The sequence below is a fragment of the Patella vulgata genome, chromosome 8 (assembly GCF_932274485.2).
Source record: "Patella vulgata chromosome 8, xgPatVulg1.2, whole genome shotgun sequence".
Taxonomy (NCBI): domain Eukaryota; kingdom Metazoa; phylum Mollusca; class Gastropoda; family Patellidae; genus Patella; species Patella vulgata.
Genome location: NC_065886.2, coordinates 53,295,768 through 53,314,162, shown reverse-complemented (window position 1 = coordinate 53,314,162; position 18,395 = coordinate 53,295,768). Strand labels below are relative to the sequence as shown.

The window sequence follows — 18,395 nt, the reverse complement described above, 5'->3', positions numbered from 1 at the left end:
TATAGGTCACACTATATATTATGTACATCAAATTTTATATGACTACCAAAGTACGAAAAATAAAACATTGATTTTCTTTCCAAAATACCTAATCATAATTAAAACCCCCAAGATTAAAAAAACATGGTTACAGTCTAGACGTATCCATGTTACAATAAACAAAGTTTGTTAGGAACATTTTTTCATTGTACAGGGGCGGGTCCAGGAATATTTGCAGGAGGGGGTTTGCATGATACCTGAAACAATGCATCTTTGGCGAGACCCACCCTCCCCCGCCCCCGCCTCTATCGTCATTTTGGTATATATACATAAACACATTGAGCTTTTTAAAGAGATAATCCAACACCCTGTTTGACGTCAATTTTTATTATGAATTTATACGATGACATTGTGATTCAATTCCATATGATGCAAAGCAAAATATCATTTTCTAGAACTTTGAATGCTATACCATCCCACCATCTGATGATAGAAGATAAATCACACGACCGTCACACTTTTCTCATAAAAGTGTTGTTTTACAATTTTTTCAATGTAGCTGAGCGGGGTGGGGCGGGGGTGGTTACCCCCCCCCCCCTTCCTTCTGGATCCACACCTGATTGTACATATTATAAACCGTTTCTAACTAAGTTCATTGGTTTAAACATGTCCAAGTTGAAAAAAATGTTATATCCACGTTAAGATTGTTGACAAACTCTATTGAATATCTCTATGTTACCAACCATTAACACGACTTCCTAGGGTGTGTTTAAACCAAGCAACAAACAGATTCACGCGATGATATTTCATCCCAAGACACAGCAAATCTCCCATCTATGTCACATTATATACCAGTTAATCCACTAATATCTTAACGATAGGTAAGAGTGTGTCAATACTAATACCTATATTAAAAATATCAAGGTGTTATTATGCAACGTTTAGTATTGTATTTATCTAGATAATGATTTATTTTCCAGGGATATATCTGTCAAAGATATCTGCCAAAAAATACTTTCGGGTAGAAACTATTAGGATCGGTATTGATCTATTAGAATTATACCTAACGCAACTACAAACGTCTCCCCGCCCCACCAACCAAAAAAACATAAAAACAAACTGAAGAAAAAAGAAAGACAGAAAACCCACACCAACACACATACATTCGATTAACACCTCCAGAGAGAGAGAAATGGGGTTTAATGTCCACTTGACACAAACTAGGTCATTTCGGGACTAACATATGGTTCAATTTGCTTTCAATAATTGTGCGTAGGTGTCTTTAGCACTGGGAAGAAACCGGGGAAGTGACAGAAATGGGATTTAATGTGCAGTCAACACAAACTTGGTCATTTCTGGTTCAATTTGCTTTCAATAATTGTGCGTAGGTGTCTTTAGCACTGGGAGGAAACCGGGGAAGTGACAGAAATGGGATTTAATGTGCAGTCAACACAAACTTGGTCATTTCTGGGAGGAAACCTGAGGACGCGGAGAAAACCCAACGAGGTTGGACAGGTGACCCTACTCCTTTGTCACGTACAACCTGGGATTCCAAACCACGCCAGTTGACTCAATGACAGACCTTATGATACAACGCGCACGCGATAACCATTCGCCCCCCCCCCCTAAAACTTGTATAAAAACTGCGTATTCCGCCACAATGATCAAATGCGGGGCTTATTGCCTAACCCACGTTACTTTTAGCTGCATTTTAACAATGCATACTAATCCTACTTAGTCCCTTGGTTCATCATATAGTGATTAAAGATTGAAAGGTATTGTCAGGTGGATCAAAGGATTAGACATCTCTTTTCATATATTTTCTTAATTTTTTCATTTACTCAGATTTAATATTATATATGACAGCATGTACGTCTCAAGATCCCGAATAATAATCAGTACACGGGGAGTTAATACTAAGAAGATTTTCAAAAATATTTATTACTTTTTAAGAATTTCATGTATTTCTAACGTAAATATTTTGTGTCCATGGGCATTGACTACCAGTGTTGTCACTGTTTCATACACAGAAAATAACTTTTGACCTACGTGAAAAATTGAAATATACGTTAAAAAAACTCTCTCTACAAATATTTGGAAAAAATAAATAAATAACTTCATATTATAAATAAGTTTTATTCCTAATCTTTAATCCGATTTGAATATTAGCACTATGTTTCGGGCGCAAGGATACACTAAAAATCAGATTAGCGATAAGCATAAATGGGAGTATAAAAATGACAGCGCGACCGCACTTGATATTTCTTGTCTACGACATCAGCCTTGGTAGAAGTGGACGTAACACTCTAGCAACGAACGAACGAGCGCACTTGATATTGACTTCAAGTCAGTGATCGAAGATTATCGGTGTTCATAATACTATTCACATCATCATGAGGGAAATTGTACATATGCAGGCCGGTCAATGTGGCAATCAAATAGGAGCAAAGGTAAATACATAAGTTTATTGTCTACTTTATTTTTTTTTTAAAAATTGAAACAAAATTTAACTTGTAAGTAATCAATCCAAACTAAAATAATTTTAAAATATGTTTCCAAACTAAAATATTTTTAAAATATCTTTTCAAACTAAAATATTTTTAAAATATGTTTTCAAACTAAAATATTTTTAAAATATGTTTTCAAACTAAAATCAATCGAAAATATTTTCAAATTTTTTTTTCAAATCTAAAATGTATTGTAAATAGTTTTTTTTTAAAATATGAAATGGTAGCATTTGAAAGTCATGCTATAAAACACTATATAAATTATAAATTATAAAACACAAACAGGTGAGTCTGTGGGTGACCATTGCCTCGCGACTGCTATGACGTAAATAGCCCAAGCTGGATGGAAAAGGAAAGTATTTCTAGCCACGTCATACTTCAACTCATTCATAGAAAAACAAATGGAATGAAATGAGGTTTAACTTCCTACTTTTCTGCACCGACTGGGCTACGTCATACAGTGTGCTGTGAGGGGAATTTTGTCAGATAGCGGCGCTATATGGCCTACTCTTATTCGAATTCCTAGCTGTCTAGTCGTTCGGATGGGACGTGTACACATTGGCGTGCACGTAAAAGATCCCTTGGTAGTTGGAATTCGATATAAGAGTAGGCCCGTAGCGCCGCTGTCCGGGCAAATTGTCCCCCATAGCACACTGTATGGCATATGCCCGTCTTCATTAGCCCAGTTTAGGAGTAGGACGTTAAACCCCGTTTCATTTCATTTTCTCGGGATTTTACCGGTTTGGTTTTCATTTGTAAATGACGGAGGACGTCTACTCGTTCGGATAAGACAAAAAGAACCCCGAGGCTCCGTGTACATATTGGCGTGCACGTAAAAGAACCCTTGACACTAATTTTCCCTGGAGCAAAAAAGTTTCATTTCTTATTCGAATTCCAAGTGTTCTTTTACGTGCACGACAACGTGTACATATGTACATCAGAACGACTACAACAGGAAGAGAACTACCGAAGTATTTATGGTCGTATTTGTATAATAAAATGTAATTGTGGATTATGTTTTGTACATAGATAATTCTTTTGGTGAAGAGGCACCAAATCCTATAATTTACTTTGAATCTGATTTTTTTTAGTTTTCCGTCCATGTTCTTTTATATAACAAGAACAACTTAATGGTGGTCTGTCTGTCATAAAGCCGTCATCATTATTCTTGTTTGTGCAGAAAAGTGGGACTTTCAGCCCGGTTGGTGCAGAAAGGTGTGACTTTCACCACGGTTGGTGCAGAAAAGTGGGACATTCTTCCCGTTTGGTGCACAAAAGTGGGGCTTTCAGCCCGGTTGGTGCACAAAAGTGGGACTTTCAGTCCGGTTGGTGCAGAAAACCCAATTTCTCACATATAAAGTCAGACCAGAAACAAGCGACAATGAACACTATAAGACTAAATAATAATAATAATAAAAATACAAGAAAGAGATACATTTTGATTCTGTCGTTAACCATGACAGGGAAAATCAACCAAACAGGACCAGATTAACGTGGACAAAGGGGAAGTAATTAATATGTAATATATTATTGATATATCTGTCCCGTCCGTAGGTTAATGGGGGTAAGATATCATTCACACACTGTACTCTAATGTCCCGTTATTCATGGGAATATTTGTTGTGGCCAGAGAGGTTATTCATCAGTTAATCCCGGTTTTAAATGACGAGATTAGAAAAAACATCAGAACATTGATCGAAAACGACTAACCTTAATCCTACTATGAAAGATTTGATTAAACTGTAATGGTCAACGATATTTATAATCATTGAAAGGTAATCATTAACAATTGTTCAAGTTTACACGATATGAACGCGCTTCAATAAACCTCTTCTCGATACGATTAGCATTATATTACTTATTCTTTTATCAAAAACTTTTCTCGGTATCAGAAACCACACTTTAATCAATTGCGTTTAGCTCTAAAATTGGGACAGAGAAATTGACACAAATGGGTCGCAACGCATATAATAATGTAATATGAATGTATATATATAAACTGATTTACAATCAATCGTTTCCGTTTTTACTCTAATTTCTAATCAGTTATGTTCGGCGAAATACGCCAAAATTCCCATGTGAATGGCAATCTCTAGCGTCTGGTTATACCAGGCTACGCCGATAGTATTTATTGCGCATGCTCTCCAGATACGAATATGGCGTTACCGTTTGACATGACTTGTGGAATACGTCTAGCCTCGTTCTTCCAGTCCCTTGTTACAAATGGCGCGGAAACGCATTATGGTACACGATCCGTGTGCCAATGGTAAAATGTTTATTTTGTCTTAAATATTGGATATCAGAAGCCCATATTTTCCCGGTAAGATCACAACATCAATGTTGATTTAAATTGACAAATAATTCGTGTTTTCAATGTCGAAGACTTTGGTTGATATTGAGTTAGAGACTTAGCTGCTTTAAATTATATGATTTGTAGTAACACTGATAACTTTTAGTTAAAATATACTTGATCAGATAATACGATAAATGTTATATTGACCACTTCAGACTTCTTTTTTAGGGATAATTCAAATAAACAAATTGTGCTGCGTATAAGACAGACATAGAAGTACTAAAATCTATTCTCCCTTGACAGCAATAAACCATTTACGGTTGTGCTCATATCCGAAAATATCAGCACAACCGTAAAGCTGCACGGATAACGGTCGGAGAAAAACCTCGAGGTTGGGTAGGCGACCTTACTCCTGCCAAGTAAAAGTGGAGAATGGAAACCACGGCACTTGACTCGATGAGACACCTTATAATCTAACGCGCACACGTTAAACTATTCGGCCACCCAATCCCCCTTCACGTCATTATACCCCCGTCCTTACTGCGTTGCTACGGCGACGAAAAATGGTCTCAGAGCGCGTCAAGTGTAAAAGTGCGGTGGAAACACCAGATATCGTGCTGTGGTCTCCGTGGTCGCCAATGATGGCATTTGTTTTGAGCACGTTCAAAACAAACGCCGAGATTCTGCGATCTGACATGGAAAGCTGTGAGAACGCGACTTTATTCAAATTTTTAATTTTCTCGCGTTGTGTTCACGTTTGTCGGCGAATTTGTGCATTTTCTGGTCGCCGTACGGTCGCAGCAGCGCAGTAAGGACGCCACTCTGGTCTAACAGGGGGGCATTACAGATAGCCGCGTTCCTAGCTACATACACACACCGTTATAATAGCAGTGTTTTAAGTTATAAGTATACGGTTATGAATAGCGATATATTAAAACACACATCGTTATAGATAGCCGCGACGTTTTAAGTTACACACACGCCGTTATAGGGGCTATACTATATACCGGAAAACACTAAAAAACACAGGAAAACAACCGGAAAACACCGGAAAGAAACGGAAAACTACCGGAAAACACAATGTTATACTGAATACCGGAAAACACCGGAAAAACACTAATCCTGTGTTTTCCTGTGTTTTCCGGTATATAGTATTGCGGCCGTTATAGATTGCTATGTTTTAAGTTACAGCTGATATTCTTGTTCCAAAGTCTTAAGTTAAAAGCATACTATCATAATTAAAAGGGCATTATGTGCGATTAGATAAAGAGCTGAAGGTTCTCACTATAATAATAGTTAAAAAAAAAACAGGTAACGTAAATAGAATATGCTGAAAATTTCATTCAAATTGCTCCACTCTGAACCGAGATATTAGCGATTGAATTTTAGGAACAGCATCGCTCATCATTGCTAAAGTTATTGCGATAAAAAAATCAAAAAAAAAAAAAAAATCTCGATTAGGGCCTATCGATTTTGACGTTAAATCATCTATCACAAAATGTATTCAAATCCAGTAAACATCGTACTCCAGCGATGGCATCGTAAGTTGATTATAGTCTGGATAAGTTAATTAATGTCTAATTAATAATTTAGATAACATGTCAGGCCTAAAGAAAGACCTGCAATAGGCAGATTTAGCTCTTGCATAATACAGTTATTTTCAATTACAAGCCTATCACTGATAGCCATGTTACACGGGCACCTGTTCGAAGTTACACGAATACAATCATTATGATGATATTTTAAGTTATAGACATTGCTGTTTTTAATTTTAGTTCTGGGAAGTGATATCAGATGAACATGGTATTGACCCTACAGGAACATATCACGGTGATTCCGATCTACAACTAGAGAGAGTCAATGTTTATTATAATGAAGCTACGGGTAATGATATATATAATCATACTAGATTGTCCCGGTCTGGAATCCGGGGTGGACAAACAACTCGCAGGATTAACATAGGCTGCTGAGTTCCAAATCGGACCACTCCCCCTTGCTCATACTAGATTGTCCCGGTCTGGAATCCGGGGTGGACCAACAACTCGCAGGATTAACATAGGTTGCTGAGTTCAAAACGCATATAGGCGGGAAGGGTAGACGGCAATACATTTAAAAAACAATCCCTAGTATAGTACACGTGCTGAGTTCCAAATCGGACCACTCCCCCTTGCTCATACTAGATTGTCCCGGTCTGGAATCCGGGGTGGACCAACAACTCGCAGGATTAACATAGGTTGCTGAGTTCAAAACGCATATAGGCGGGAAGGGTAGACGGCAATACATTTAAAAAACAATCCCTAGTATAGTACACGTGTTGACGAAACATGCTTTTTAATGGTTACCTCCCTTGCATAACATTTGAGATCACAACTCGAATAACATAAGGGATAAATAATCGCGACTTCCAATAGGCAATATGTCGAATAGAATTAATGTCTTCCCCAATTTTCCAAATGATAATACTATCTAACATTATTCCAAATATTACAAAAATATATATACACTAGCAGGAGACTTTAAATTGGAATAGACCTAGTCTGTTATTGAATCAGCTGACGTGGTTTTGATTCCTCGATTGTACGTGACAAAGGGTTTGGTCGCCTGTTCAATTTCGTGGGTTTTCTCCGGGTTCTCCGGTTTCCTCCCACTGCTAAGAAAGACCAATACGCGCCAGCGAATTGTTGAAATAAAATTGTACCATGTGTTAGTCCAGAAATGACCTAGTGTGTGTCGAGTGGACGTTAAACCCCGTGTCCCTCTCTCTGTATCACTAACACTGTATAAATTGATTTATTTGCGTGTTTAAAGACAAGACCCAGACGACTGCCCTGGCGAATTCTGTCTCCTTCGTATTCTACATGTACACGTTAACTTTCACTTCCCCCCCCCACCCACACAAAAAACCCCAAAAAACACCGCCCCCCCCCCTAAAAAAAACAAACAAACAAACAAAAAAAACGTCCTCTTCATGTGCCAATTGTAAAAAAACTTAACTCTAATTAATCTGATAATATTTGTATTTTCAGGTGGTAAATATGTGCCCAGATCTATATTAATAGATTTAGAACCAGGAACCATGGATTCAGTTAGATCAGGACCATTTGGACAACTTTTTAGACCTGATAATTTTGTTTTTGGTATGTATAACTCGAGCTGGAGGTTGGAAATTTTACTTTTGTCTATAAATGCAAATGAAATGAAATGGGGTTTAACGTCCTACTGTTCTGCTCCTAAACTGGGCACTACGGCCTACTCTTATATCGAATTCCAACTGCCAAGGGATCTTTTACGTGTACACGGGACCTCGGTCTTTCGTCCCATCCGAACGACTAGACAGCAGCAGCTGTCCTTGTCAGGCCCTCCGCCCAGCATCACTGACAAGGGGAAACCACGCTGGAAAATCTGGATGAACTTTCTTGGCCAATGCAGGGATCGAACACCCGACCTCCAGACTAGCGAGCCAGCATCTTACCCACTTAGCCACGTGATCTCCAGTCTATAAATGCAATATAACAGATAAATGTTTTAATCAGAAGAACTTAACAAATAAATTAGATGGTACATGTCTAGAACAAACCACACGTCACTAGAAAAGGAAGAAAAAATAGAATTGTTTCGGTTTCTTTAAATTACTGCGTAAATTAAACTTAAAAATATGATAAAACCCATACTTATTTGTGTTTTTTTATTTTTTTTAAAAAAAATGCACGACCAGATTGATGTCTGTCTGATCTTTTGGAGAAACAACATCCGGAAATGCACCTGCATTTGCTCCAAAATAATGATACCTGTACATTATAATTATTAAAACATCTGTATTTATGATAAATGCCACAACTGGTGTTAACTTTGATTATTGTGACCTAAGTGATTCATCCATTTCCGTTTTTTTTTCATAATTAAAGGCAGAATACTCCAGATGAATAACAAATATAAATCCATATAGGCTGAATACTTAAACATACATTATGCAAGAGCTAAATATGTCTATTGCAGGTCTTTCTTTAGGCCTGAAATATTATCTAAATTATTAATTAGACATTAATTAACTTATCCAGACTATAATCAACTCTCGATGCCATCGCTAACCTGTAATATTTACTGGATTTGAATACATGATTTAACATACTTTTAAGTTTGGAAAATATCTTCTAGCATATTGCAGCTTTAAACTCTACGACGTCCTAAGGATTTGTACATGGATATGTTGTGAAATTTCGCAAAATGTTTTGTCCGATAACCGTAACGCCCTTGCGTATGCCTCCTCATAAGTCTGTTAGTTAATATCAAACTCAAAATTAAAATGCTAAATGCTAACATGAATGCGAATGTAAAAAAACCCTGTTTATTTGTCTGCGATTAAATTACGAGGCCAAATTTCTCGAGGGTCTTTCTGCAATTTAATAAATATACATTGGTTAATATCACAGAACCAGTGACGACGAGCTCTATCATCCCGTTAAGGAGCTACTAGGTGTTCATTATTAAAGATCTACGACTGGGTCTGGTACTGGTCTCTATATGCCAACCCAGAAGTAGGCTTAACACGATAACAGTCCTGTTGTAGCATGTTATTACGACCAGTTAGACCCATACACCACACAGTGTGCTATGAGACAATTTTCCCAGGGCCGCGGCGCTATGACCTACTCTTATATCGAATTCCAACTGCCAGGGGATATTTTACGTGTACGCCAATATACACACGGGACCTCGGTTTTTCGTCCCATCCGAACGACTAGACAACTGACAAGGGGAAACCACGTCGGAAAATCCCGATGTACTTTATCGACCAATGCAGGGATCGAACACTCGACCTCCAGGCTATCGAGCCAGCATCTTACCCACTTAGTCACCGTGGCTCCCCACCCATATTTGTAAGCTATATATTGCCTAGATTTACGGAAAGAAGAATTAAATTTCTTGAAACAGCCCATTTAAAACTGTTCTTTTAGTAAACAAATTAATATTTGACCAGTTATCTAAGTGCCGCGTTAAAACACAGTTTGTAACATTTATCAGGCGGAAGTTCCAACTTTAACATTTATATAAAGATAGTCACGCTAAACTTAAAATACACCCACACACCAGTTCGGTCTTGACAGCTGCTGACCCTAAAAGACAACTTGAAATACGCCCACACACCAGCTATGTCTTATAAAGGGAAACTAAGTTAAGGATCCTTTATGCCTTCAAGATATCTGAAAAGGTAGATAACTCCGGAAGGTTGCATAACTCTGAATATTTAAAGTCTTCGCCCTCTCATTACCCCAATGTTTCACATCAAATTTGAAGAAAAATTCTCTAAACTGTTTTCTGTTTTCGGCAATTGGGGTGGGTGGTTACACTCCGCAACATCGTGCAACGCTTGTTATCAATGCATACCCCTATCGTGACCCCAATTCGTTAAAACTATAAGTTTTCGGCCATATGGGCATACCTCTGTCATGTAAAGCCGAGGAAATGAAATAAAATGAGGTTTAACGTCCTACTTTTCTGCACCGACTTTGCTAATGAAGACGGACATACACGATATAGCTATGCCTCCTTTGTCGAAAAAGCCAGAGGCTAGAGTTTTTATCGGACTCTTTTTCAAATTTGGCGTGAAACATTATGTGGTCATGAAAAGACGAACGCTATCGATATTCAGCATTCCTCGATCTATCGGGAGCCGAAGTGTCTCAGTTAGTAAGCACTCTATCCCATTGTTGGCCAAAAAAGTCCCTCGGGATTTTCTGTATTGACCAAGTAAGTTCGTCGAGATTTTTCGACGTGATTTCCCTTTGTCAGTGGTGCAGGCCGGAGGGCCTGACAAAGGACAGCTGTCTAGTCGTTCGTATGGGACGACAAACCGAGGTCCCGTATATATATCCGAACGTATTTACACGTACCAGATCGTGGACTCAATAGAGACTTTTGGCAAGCCTAATTTCCTGGTCCGTATCGCGTATCCGTATGGATTTTGCGTGTGACGTCATCAATGTCTGTGTATTTCTCATACGTGATACGGCACATGGATACGGCAGCACGTATCGAACGGCTTTCATACGGAAATGGTCCGTATAACACTGTCGTCTTTTTCCCGTCTTTTTTGCTACTTTTAGACGCTGAAATATTGCATCATACCGTTTTTATGAATCTGTGTGTATCCTAGAACACGAAGGTGTATATTTGATGTGATTTTAACAGTGATAACGACTGGAATTTAATCATTATTTTTGATGGGTTTTTCTCGGAATTTTCATATTTTTCCCGCCTGTCTGCATACTGATTGATCTACGGGCTAAACTTTCTGAAATAATACACTAGTGAAACCAAAAATTGCTAAAATCTGCCAAAACTCTAAAACTACATTGACGCAACGTATCACGTATACGATACGGATACGGGATACGGATGGGACAAATCCGCTTGCCAAAAGTCTCTGATAGAGACAATCCTATTGTAACGCATCGTGCGACAGTGGAAACCTAGCGTATAGAAAGAAAAGCGTCAAACTCTCAAAAATTCATTTAACCATGTTCTGTGATAATATTTCAGGTCAGAGTGGTGCTGGTAATAATTGGGCTAAAGGTCATTATACAGAAGGAGCTGAATTAATAGACTCAGCGTTAGATGTTGTACGGAAAGAAGCTGAAAGCTGTGATTGTATCCAGGGATTTCAGCTGACTCATTCTCTAGGAGGAGGTACTGGAGCTGGTATGGGAACTCTGCTCATCAGTAAGATCAGAGAGGAATACCCAGATAGAATCATGAACACCTTCTCTGTTGTACCTTCTCCAAAGGTAATATTCTCTACATATCTGTTTAATAATCTGTTTAAAATACAGATCATATTTCGTTTCGTTTTTTATACTTTCGATGGCCTACACTACATGACGATCTGACCGGTTGTAGTGAAGGTCGCGTCAGGGGTCAAAAGACCGACTTATGACCCTATGACGCCAGACATTTAATTTACCAACCAGCGTTAATGTTTCTAGTAGTATATCCATAATTCGTGCACCTCATGCCAAAAACTCGCCGTGACAGACCGTTTCATTTGCTAATCCCCAACTCAACCAGAACGCGGGTAATATAACAACTCTTCCAGATCCTAGTGAAGTAAACACGAGTAAAACGAAATTTTGAACTATAAAAATCTAAACGAAATAGGATCTGTGTTTTTTTAGATTGTGTTATTGTCAAAGTATACTCACATGATGGAGTTACAATTTTAATGAAAATGAAAATGCAAATATTTATTTTGTTTCTGAAACATTTGATCAACTGATATGTTAAAAGACCCTGGTCTGATGACCCGAGGGGTTGGCCAGAAGCCTGATTACCCTGTTATAAGGTCTGATGACCCGAGGGGCTGGAAAGGAAACGGATTCTACTTATTCAGATGGGAAATGAAAGTAGAGAAGAAATATCTTGGCCTCAACATCTTTCTCCCTGTTGTATTCACTAGCCTTTCCGCTCCTTACCGTCCTTAGCGCGCAAAACAGAAGAAAGTTTGGACAATTTTATTCATTAAATCTGAATTTGGATTGGGGAACAGGCTATGCCTATATTAGTCTCGAAATGACCTGGTTTGTTGTTAAACCCCATTTCTCTCCCCCTCTCTATCTCTCTCTCTGCCTGCCTATTTGTAACCCCCCTGTTTGATTTAGATACATGTACACATTATAAATATATACTATACATAAATATAGAACATATGATACATATGGATAATATAGAAACTTAAATAATTGTATAGTGTCTCAGGGCTTGTTCAACTCACGAGTTGTTTTATGGAGACATTGGACAATGTTATCACTGGAACTGGCAGTCACCACCACCACCAACACTACAAGCTGGTTTATTATCATCATCTTTATATTACAGGTATCAGATACAGTTGTTGAACCATACAATGTCACCTTATCTTTATATTACAGGTATCCGATACAGTTGTTGAACCATACAATGCCACTTTATCTTATATTACAGGTATCAGATACAGTTGTTGAACCATACAATGCCACTTTATCAGTTCACCAACTAGTAGAGAATACAGACGAGACATATTGTATTGATAACGAAGCTCTGTATGATATTTGTTTCCGTACCTTGAAACTAACCACGCCCACCTATGGGGATCTCAACCATCTTATATCAGCTACCATGTCTGGCGTTACAACCTGTCTTCGTTTTCCAGGTAAACGTTCATAAAGTCTTCTTTTTTTAAAAATAATACAATCTGATTAAAAAACAGATTTTTCGTTTCGTTCTTTTTTTTATACTTTCGATGGCCTACACTAAATGGTTCAATTGTATTTCAATAATTCGCTTGCGCGTAGGGGTCTTTAGCAGTGGGAGGAAATCGGAGGACCCGGAGAAAACCCATGAGGTTGGACAGCTGACCTGACTCCTTGTCATGTAAAACCGGGTAATCGAAACCACGCCACTTTAACTCAATGCCAGACCTTATGATACAGCGCGCACGTGCTAACCATTCGGTCACCCCCCCCTCAAAATAGATAGATAAGTGATTAATTAATTGAAATTTAGAAAGAATACCCAGTATATTATAATCGTTTTATTTCTTTATTCAGGTCAGTTGAATGCCGATTTGAGGAAGATTGCTGTAAACATGGTACCGTTTCCTCGGTTACATTTCTTCATGCCTGGCTTTGCTCCTCTCACATCCCGTGGTTCTCAGCAATACCGTGCCCTTACTGTACCTGAACTGACGCAACAAGTATTTGATGCCAAAAACATGATGGCGGCCTGTGACCCTAGACATGGCAGGTACCTGACCGTTAGTACTCTCTTCAGAGGACGTATGTCTATGAAAGGTATTACCAATTTAAAACCTAAGCTGTACGTGTAGTTAATTAAACTTGTCGATAACCACTGAAACATTTAAAGCTAAAACTTGTTTATGGATTGGTAAATTGTTTCAGATTGCACATATAATCTAATTTGAGCATGGTCTATGTAAATATAGTATACACATAGTAGGAGACTTGAAATGGCCAATGTAACAATGGCCTGATTACAGCACAAGATGGTGGGTGAACTTATCGAAGCTTTCATCACTTAAAAGTTTATTGTTGTAGATCGTCTTACCTGACAGCCATAGCAATTTTACATTTCACAAATAGAACAATCTGATTTTAATATTTTGTTTCGTTTTTATAGTTCAAAATTTCGTTTTACTTGTCTTTACTACACTGGGATCTGGAAGAGTTGTTATATAACCCGAGTTTTGGATGATATGAGAGATTAGCCAATGAAACGGTCTGTTACGGCGAGTTTTTGGCGTGAGGTACACCAAACTGTGGGTAACCCACTAGAAACACCAACGCTGAATGGTTAATCAAATGTCTGACGTCATAGGGTCAAAAGCTGTTCGTATAACCCCTGACGCGACCTTCCACTACAACCCGTCAGATCTTCATATAGTGTAGACCATCGAAAGAATAAATAAAACGAAAAGAAATATAGATCTGTATTTTAATCTGATGGCATATTTACATGTATAAAGACGAGAGAGAGAGAGAGAGAGAGAGAGAGAGAGAGAGAGAAAGAGAGAGAGATAGAGAGAGGGGTTAAAAATAATTTCACTCATTACTTTAAAATGTCTGCGAAGTCGAGCTTTTTCTGTGTAACACCTAAAGGTCGTCGACAGGTGGCGCTCGACCTTGGACTCAGGGAATAAAATACAAAATAACTGTCAACAATTGGTTAGCAATATCAACTATTGATTAGCGGTGTTGGTTATTTGATCTTGTTACAATCTATTATGGATATACTAAATTAGTTAAATATAACAGTTTACTTGTTATTTGTCACAATGGACTATTTACAGTCCGGTAGATATGGTTATTAAATATAACACTTTACTTGTTATTTTTCACAATTGACTATTTACAGTACGGTAGCTGTGGTTATTAAATTTTGGCAGTTATTGTCATTTTGGCAGTTATTGTCATTTTGGAAAACATTATATTTTTGTATTCATAGTTTGTAAATAACTTGCAAGTTTCTGAATTGTATTGTGGATGTTATTGTCAACACCAATTTACGATCCTTTACGGGTGCTAAATGAATTCCAACGACTGCAGACGGCATATTTCATGTTGAAGTCATTTGGTCTGAATTACGAGGTTGGACAGACGACCCTACCTCGTGTCACGTACCCCCCCCCCCCACTCCCAATTTGATTTTAAAAAGTTTATGTTTTTTATTTCAATTGTAGAGGTTGATGAACAGATGTTGAACGTTCAGAATAAAAACAGCAGCTACTTTGTTGAATGGATTCCCAACAACGTAAAAACAGCTGTCTGTGATATTCCACCTAGGGGTTTAAAAATGTCCGCGACATTTATCGGTAATACGACAGCTATACAAGAACTGTTCAAACGAGTCTCTGAACAATTTACAGGTATTTAAAATTGTAATTTTGTAAAGGTATAATGCTGAATCTAGTGGCAGGTGTAGTGATGTAGCAGGGGGCGGGTCGGGGCGGGTCGGGTCGGGTGGGGTGGGAGTGGGCGCAATTGTGAAGTTGCCCAACTTTTTATTTGGGTTCTAGTCTATTATACCGCTTAATAAATAGTGTTGTCCTACCGACATTATAACTACCAATCTGTTTCACAGAGAATTACGAGTCTAGTAATATCTCTGTCAAAGATGACTGCCTTAACACGTGCCGTCACAGCACGCGGCGTCAATCATTGGCTGAATGGCGCGTGCATTGTTTACGTAAGACATTACTGCTTCGGGCGGAATGCTGCCTTTTAGTCATTTTAATACCCATTTACACTAAATAGGAAATAATTTTTACCTACAAATACGTCAAACGCCTTTATTTATTTTTCCAATACATTTTAAATACCCATTTACACTAAATAGGAAATAATTTTTACCTACAAATACGTCAAACGCCTTTATTTATTTTTCCAATACATAAAAAAAATGTTGTAGAATTTAATTTGTCGCATGAAAAAAGTTAATATTTGAGACTCCTTAAGTCGCGTCGATGTCATCCTTATCAGTGATTGTAGCGGCCTAGCGAAAATTCATTGCTGATCAGTGTGTATAACTACCTGTGTTCTGTGCGCGCGTGTGTGGGGTGTGTGTGTGTGTGGAGGGGGGGGGTAGTTTCTAGATTATGATTATCAGTAGGGATTAATATTAATATAAACCCATAATACCATATTGAGGACTTTCAGTCTCCAAACACTACTTTTACAACCAGATTGACACCCCCCCTCCCTCCCCTTCTTACTCATTACTCACCTCCTCCAGTATCATTTAGAGAAAAAATATTAAGTATGGATATAACAGAGGAGTAAGATAAATTATCTGATTTAGTACCCCCTCCAGTATCTTTTAGAAAAGAATATTAAGTATGGATATAACAGCGGAGTAAGATAAATTATCTGTTTTAAGATAAATTATCTGTTTTAGTACCCCCTCCAGTATCTTTTAGAAAATAATATTAAGTATGGATATAACAGAGGAGTAAGATAAATTATCTGTTTTAGTCACCCAGTGAAGTATCCTTTAGAAAAGAATATCAAGTATGAATATAACAGCGGAGTAAGATAAATATCTAGTAAAAGTCGTAGTATATTAAAACGATTGTTAAAAATGGTACTTATCTGTCCATTGAATCACCATTTGTTTCCTATTGTTGACATTTTTATAATACACTGAGTCACTACTTGTTTTAATTTATAATACCCTGAGTCAGTACTTGTTTTAATTTATCAGGTTTTTTTACGCGTTACACGGAGTTACTCGACCTGCCACTGAACAATTGTAAACATTCTACAGGTCACATTTTCTGAGATTTGTTTTGAAAAGCGTTAGGATTGATCGAAACTTCATGGATTATGGCCCCTGATTGTACGAAAAATCACGTTTTTAGCTTGTGAACCCTATAGAGGTCACAATTTTTATCCGATTTTTTTAAAACTTGAAATGTAAGTTTATAACCCAAAGATCTCGGTTTCTTTTGATATTCGCGCATATCGGACCGTAACTTCCTGAATTATGGCCCCTGATTGTACGAAAAATCGCGTTTTTAGCTTGTGGACCCTATAGAGGTCATAATTTTTATCCGATTTAAAAAAAACGTATTATTATATCACCGTTACACCCTAAGGATGGCTGAGTTCGAATTTCGTGAAAATCGGCCCAAAATTGATAGACAAAATGGCCGCCGTTCGTTCTCAAATAGCGTAAAAATATGGTATATCAAGGTTGTGGACCTTATAGAGGTCACAATTTTAATCCTATTTTGATGAAACTTGAAATGTAAGTTTATAACCCAAAGATCTTGGTTTCTTTCGACATTCGCGCATATCGGAACGTAACCTCCTGAATTATGGCGCCTGATTGTACGAAAAATCATGTTTTTAGCTTGTGGACCCTATAGAGGTCATAATTTTTATCCGATTTAAAGAAACGTATTATTATATCACCGTTACACCCTAAGGACAGTTGAGTTCGAATTTCGTGACAATCGGCCCAAAACTGACAGACAAAATGGCCGCCGTTCGTTCTCAAATAGCGTAAAAATATGGTATATCAAGGTTGTGGACCCTATAGAGGTCACAATTTTTATGAAACTTGAAATGTAAGTTTATAACCCAAAGATCTCATTTCCTTTCAATATTCGCGCATATCGAATTGTAATTTCCTGAATTATGGCCCTTGATTGCAGGAAAAATCACTTTCTTTCCATCTGTCGAAAATGTGGGCGTATCCTGCCAGGCAGCCGCTGGTATTCTTCAAAGGCGATGTTTATCACACCGTCATTATCTAATTTTCAGCTATGTTCAGAAGAAAGGCTTTCCTCCATTGGTATACTGGTGAAGGTATGGATGAGATGGAATTTACGGAGGCCGAATCTAACATGAATGATCTGGTATCTGAATATCAACAATACCAGGATGCTACAGCTGAAGAGGAAGGAGAATTTGAAGAAGAGGACGAGGGAGAAGCCAATTAAAGATGAACTGTATTGTCACTAACTTTAGAATGACGCTACGTTATTGTGTATTTGTAATCAGTTGACCGTCCGTGAACATTGGTTTATTTTCTGTAGCCTACTTTCGTATATCACGACCTTGATTATATAGAGGTAAAAAAAATCATTGATTATTTTAAACATTTAAAGATGCGAGTATTGCGATCACGTACGCAAGAATTGTGATTTTTCAATCATTTACCCCAGAGTCGACTTATCTATTGAGTTGATGGGTTTCCATTTATGCCAGCCTTCTTATCTAAAACAATTCATTTTAATATTATAATTCCGTCCATTATTTTATAATCAAGATATTAAACATAAGTTTTTTTATCATTTGTCGTATTTATATAGCTGTATAAATAACAGGTTAATAAAATCTACCATATCAAGATCAATCATATGTTCGACTTGGTTTTGAATGTATGATTTCGTTCAGGTAGAAGTTTATTCGATATTTTTGTTGCGTCCAGATAAAGATGATCTTCCAAATACTAGTTCAAATCTTCAATTAAACTCTTGCATTAATGGATCATTTCATTCAGATTGTAGATAAAATTTCTCGACACGAGAGATAAAGATAACAAAATAACTAAATAGAAGT

The 18,395-nt window shown here is 37.6% G+C and overlaps 1 protein-coding gene across 1 annotated transcript; it reads left to right on the top strand.

Moving 5' to 3' along the window:
* Nucleotides 1–2,263: 2,263 nt before the first annotated feature.
* Nucleotides 2,264–18,036, top strand: LOC126831063 (tubulin beta chain). Its single transcript, XM_056102958.1, has 8 exons — nt 2,264–2,429; nt 6,555–6,663; nt 7,806–7,916; nt 11,320–11,564; nt 12,757–12,964; nt 13,362–13,604; nt 15,011–15,196; nt 17,595–18,036. The coding sequence occupies exons 1-8, from the start codon at nt 2,373–2,375 to the stop codon at nt 17,771–17,773; spliced, it is 1,338 nt and encodes a 445-aa protein (XP_055958933.1). The 5' UTR covers nt 2,264–2,372; the 3' UTR covers nt 17,774–18,036.
* Nucleotides 18,037–18,395: the final 359 nt, after the last annotated feature.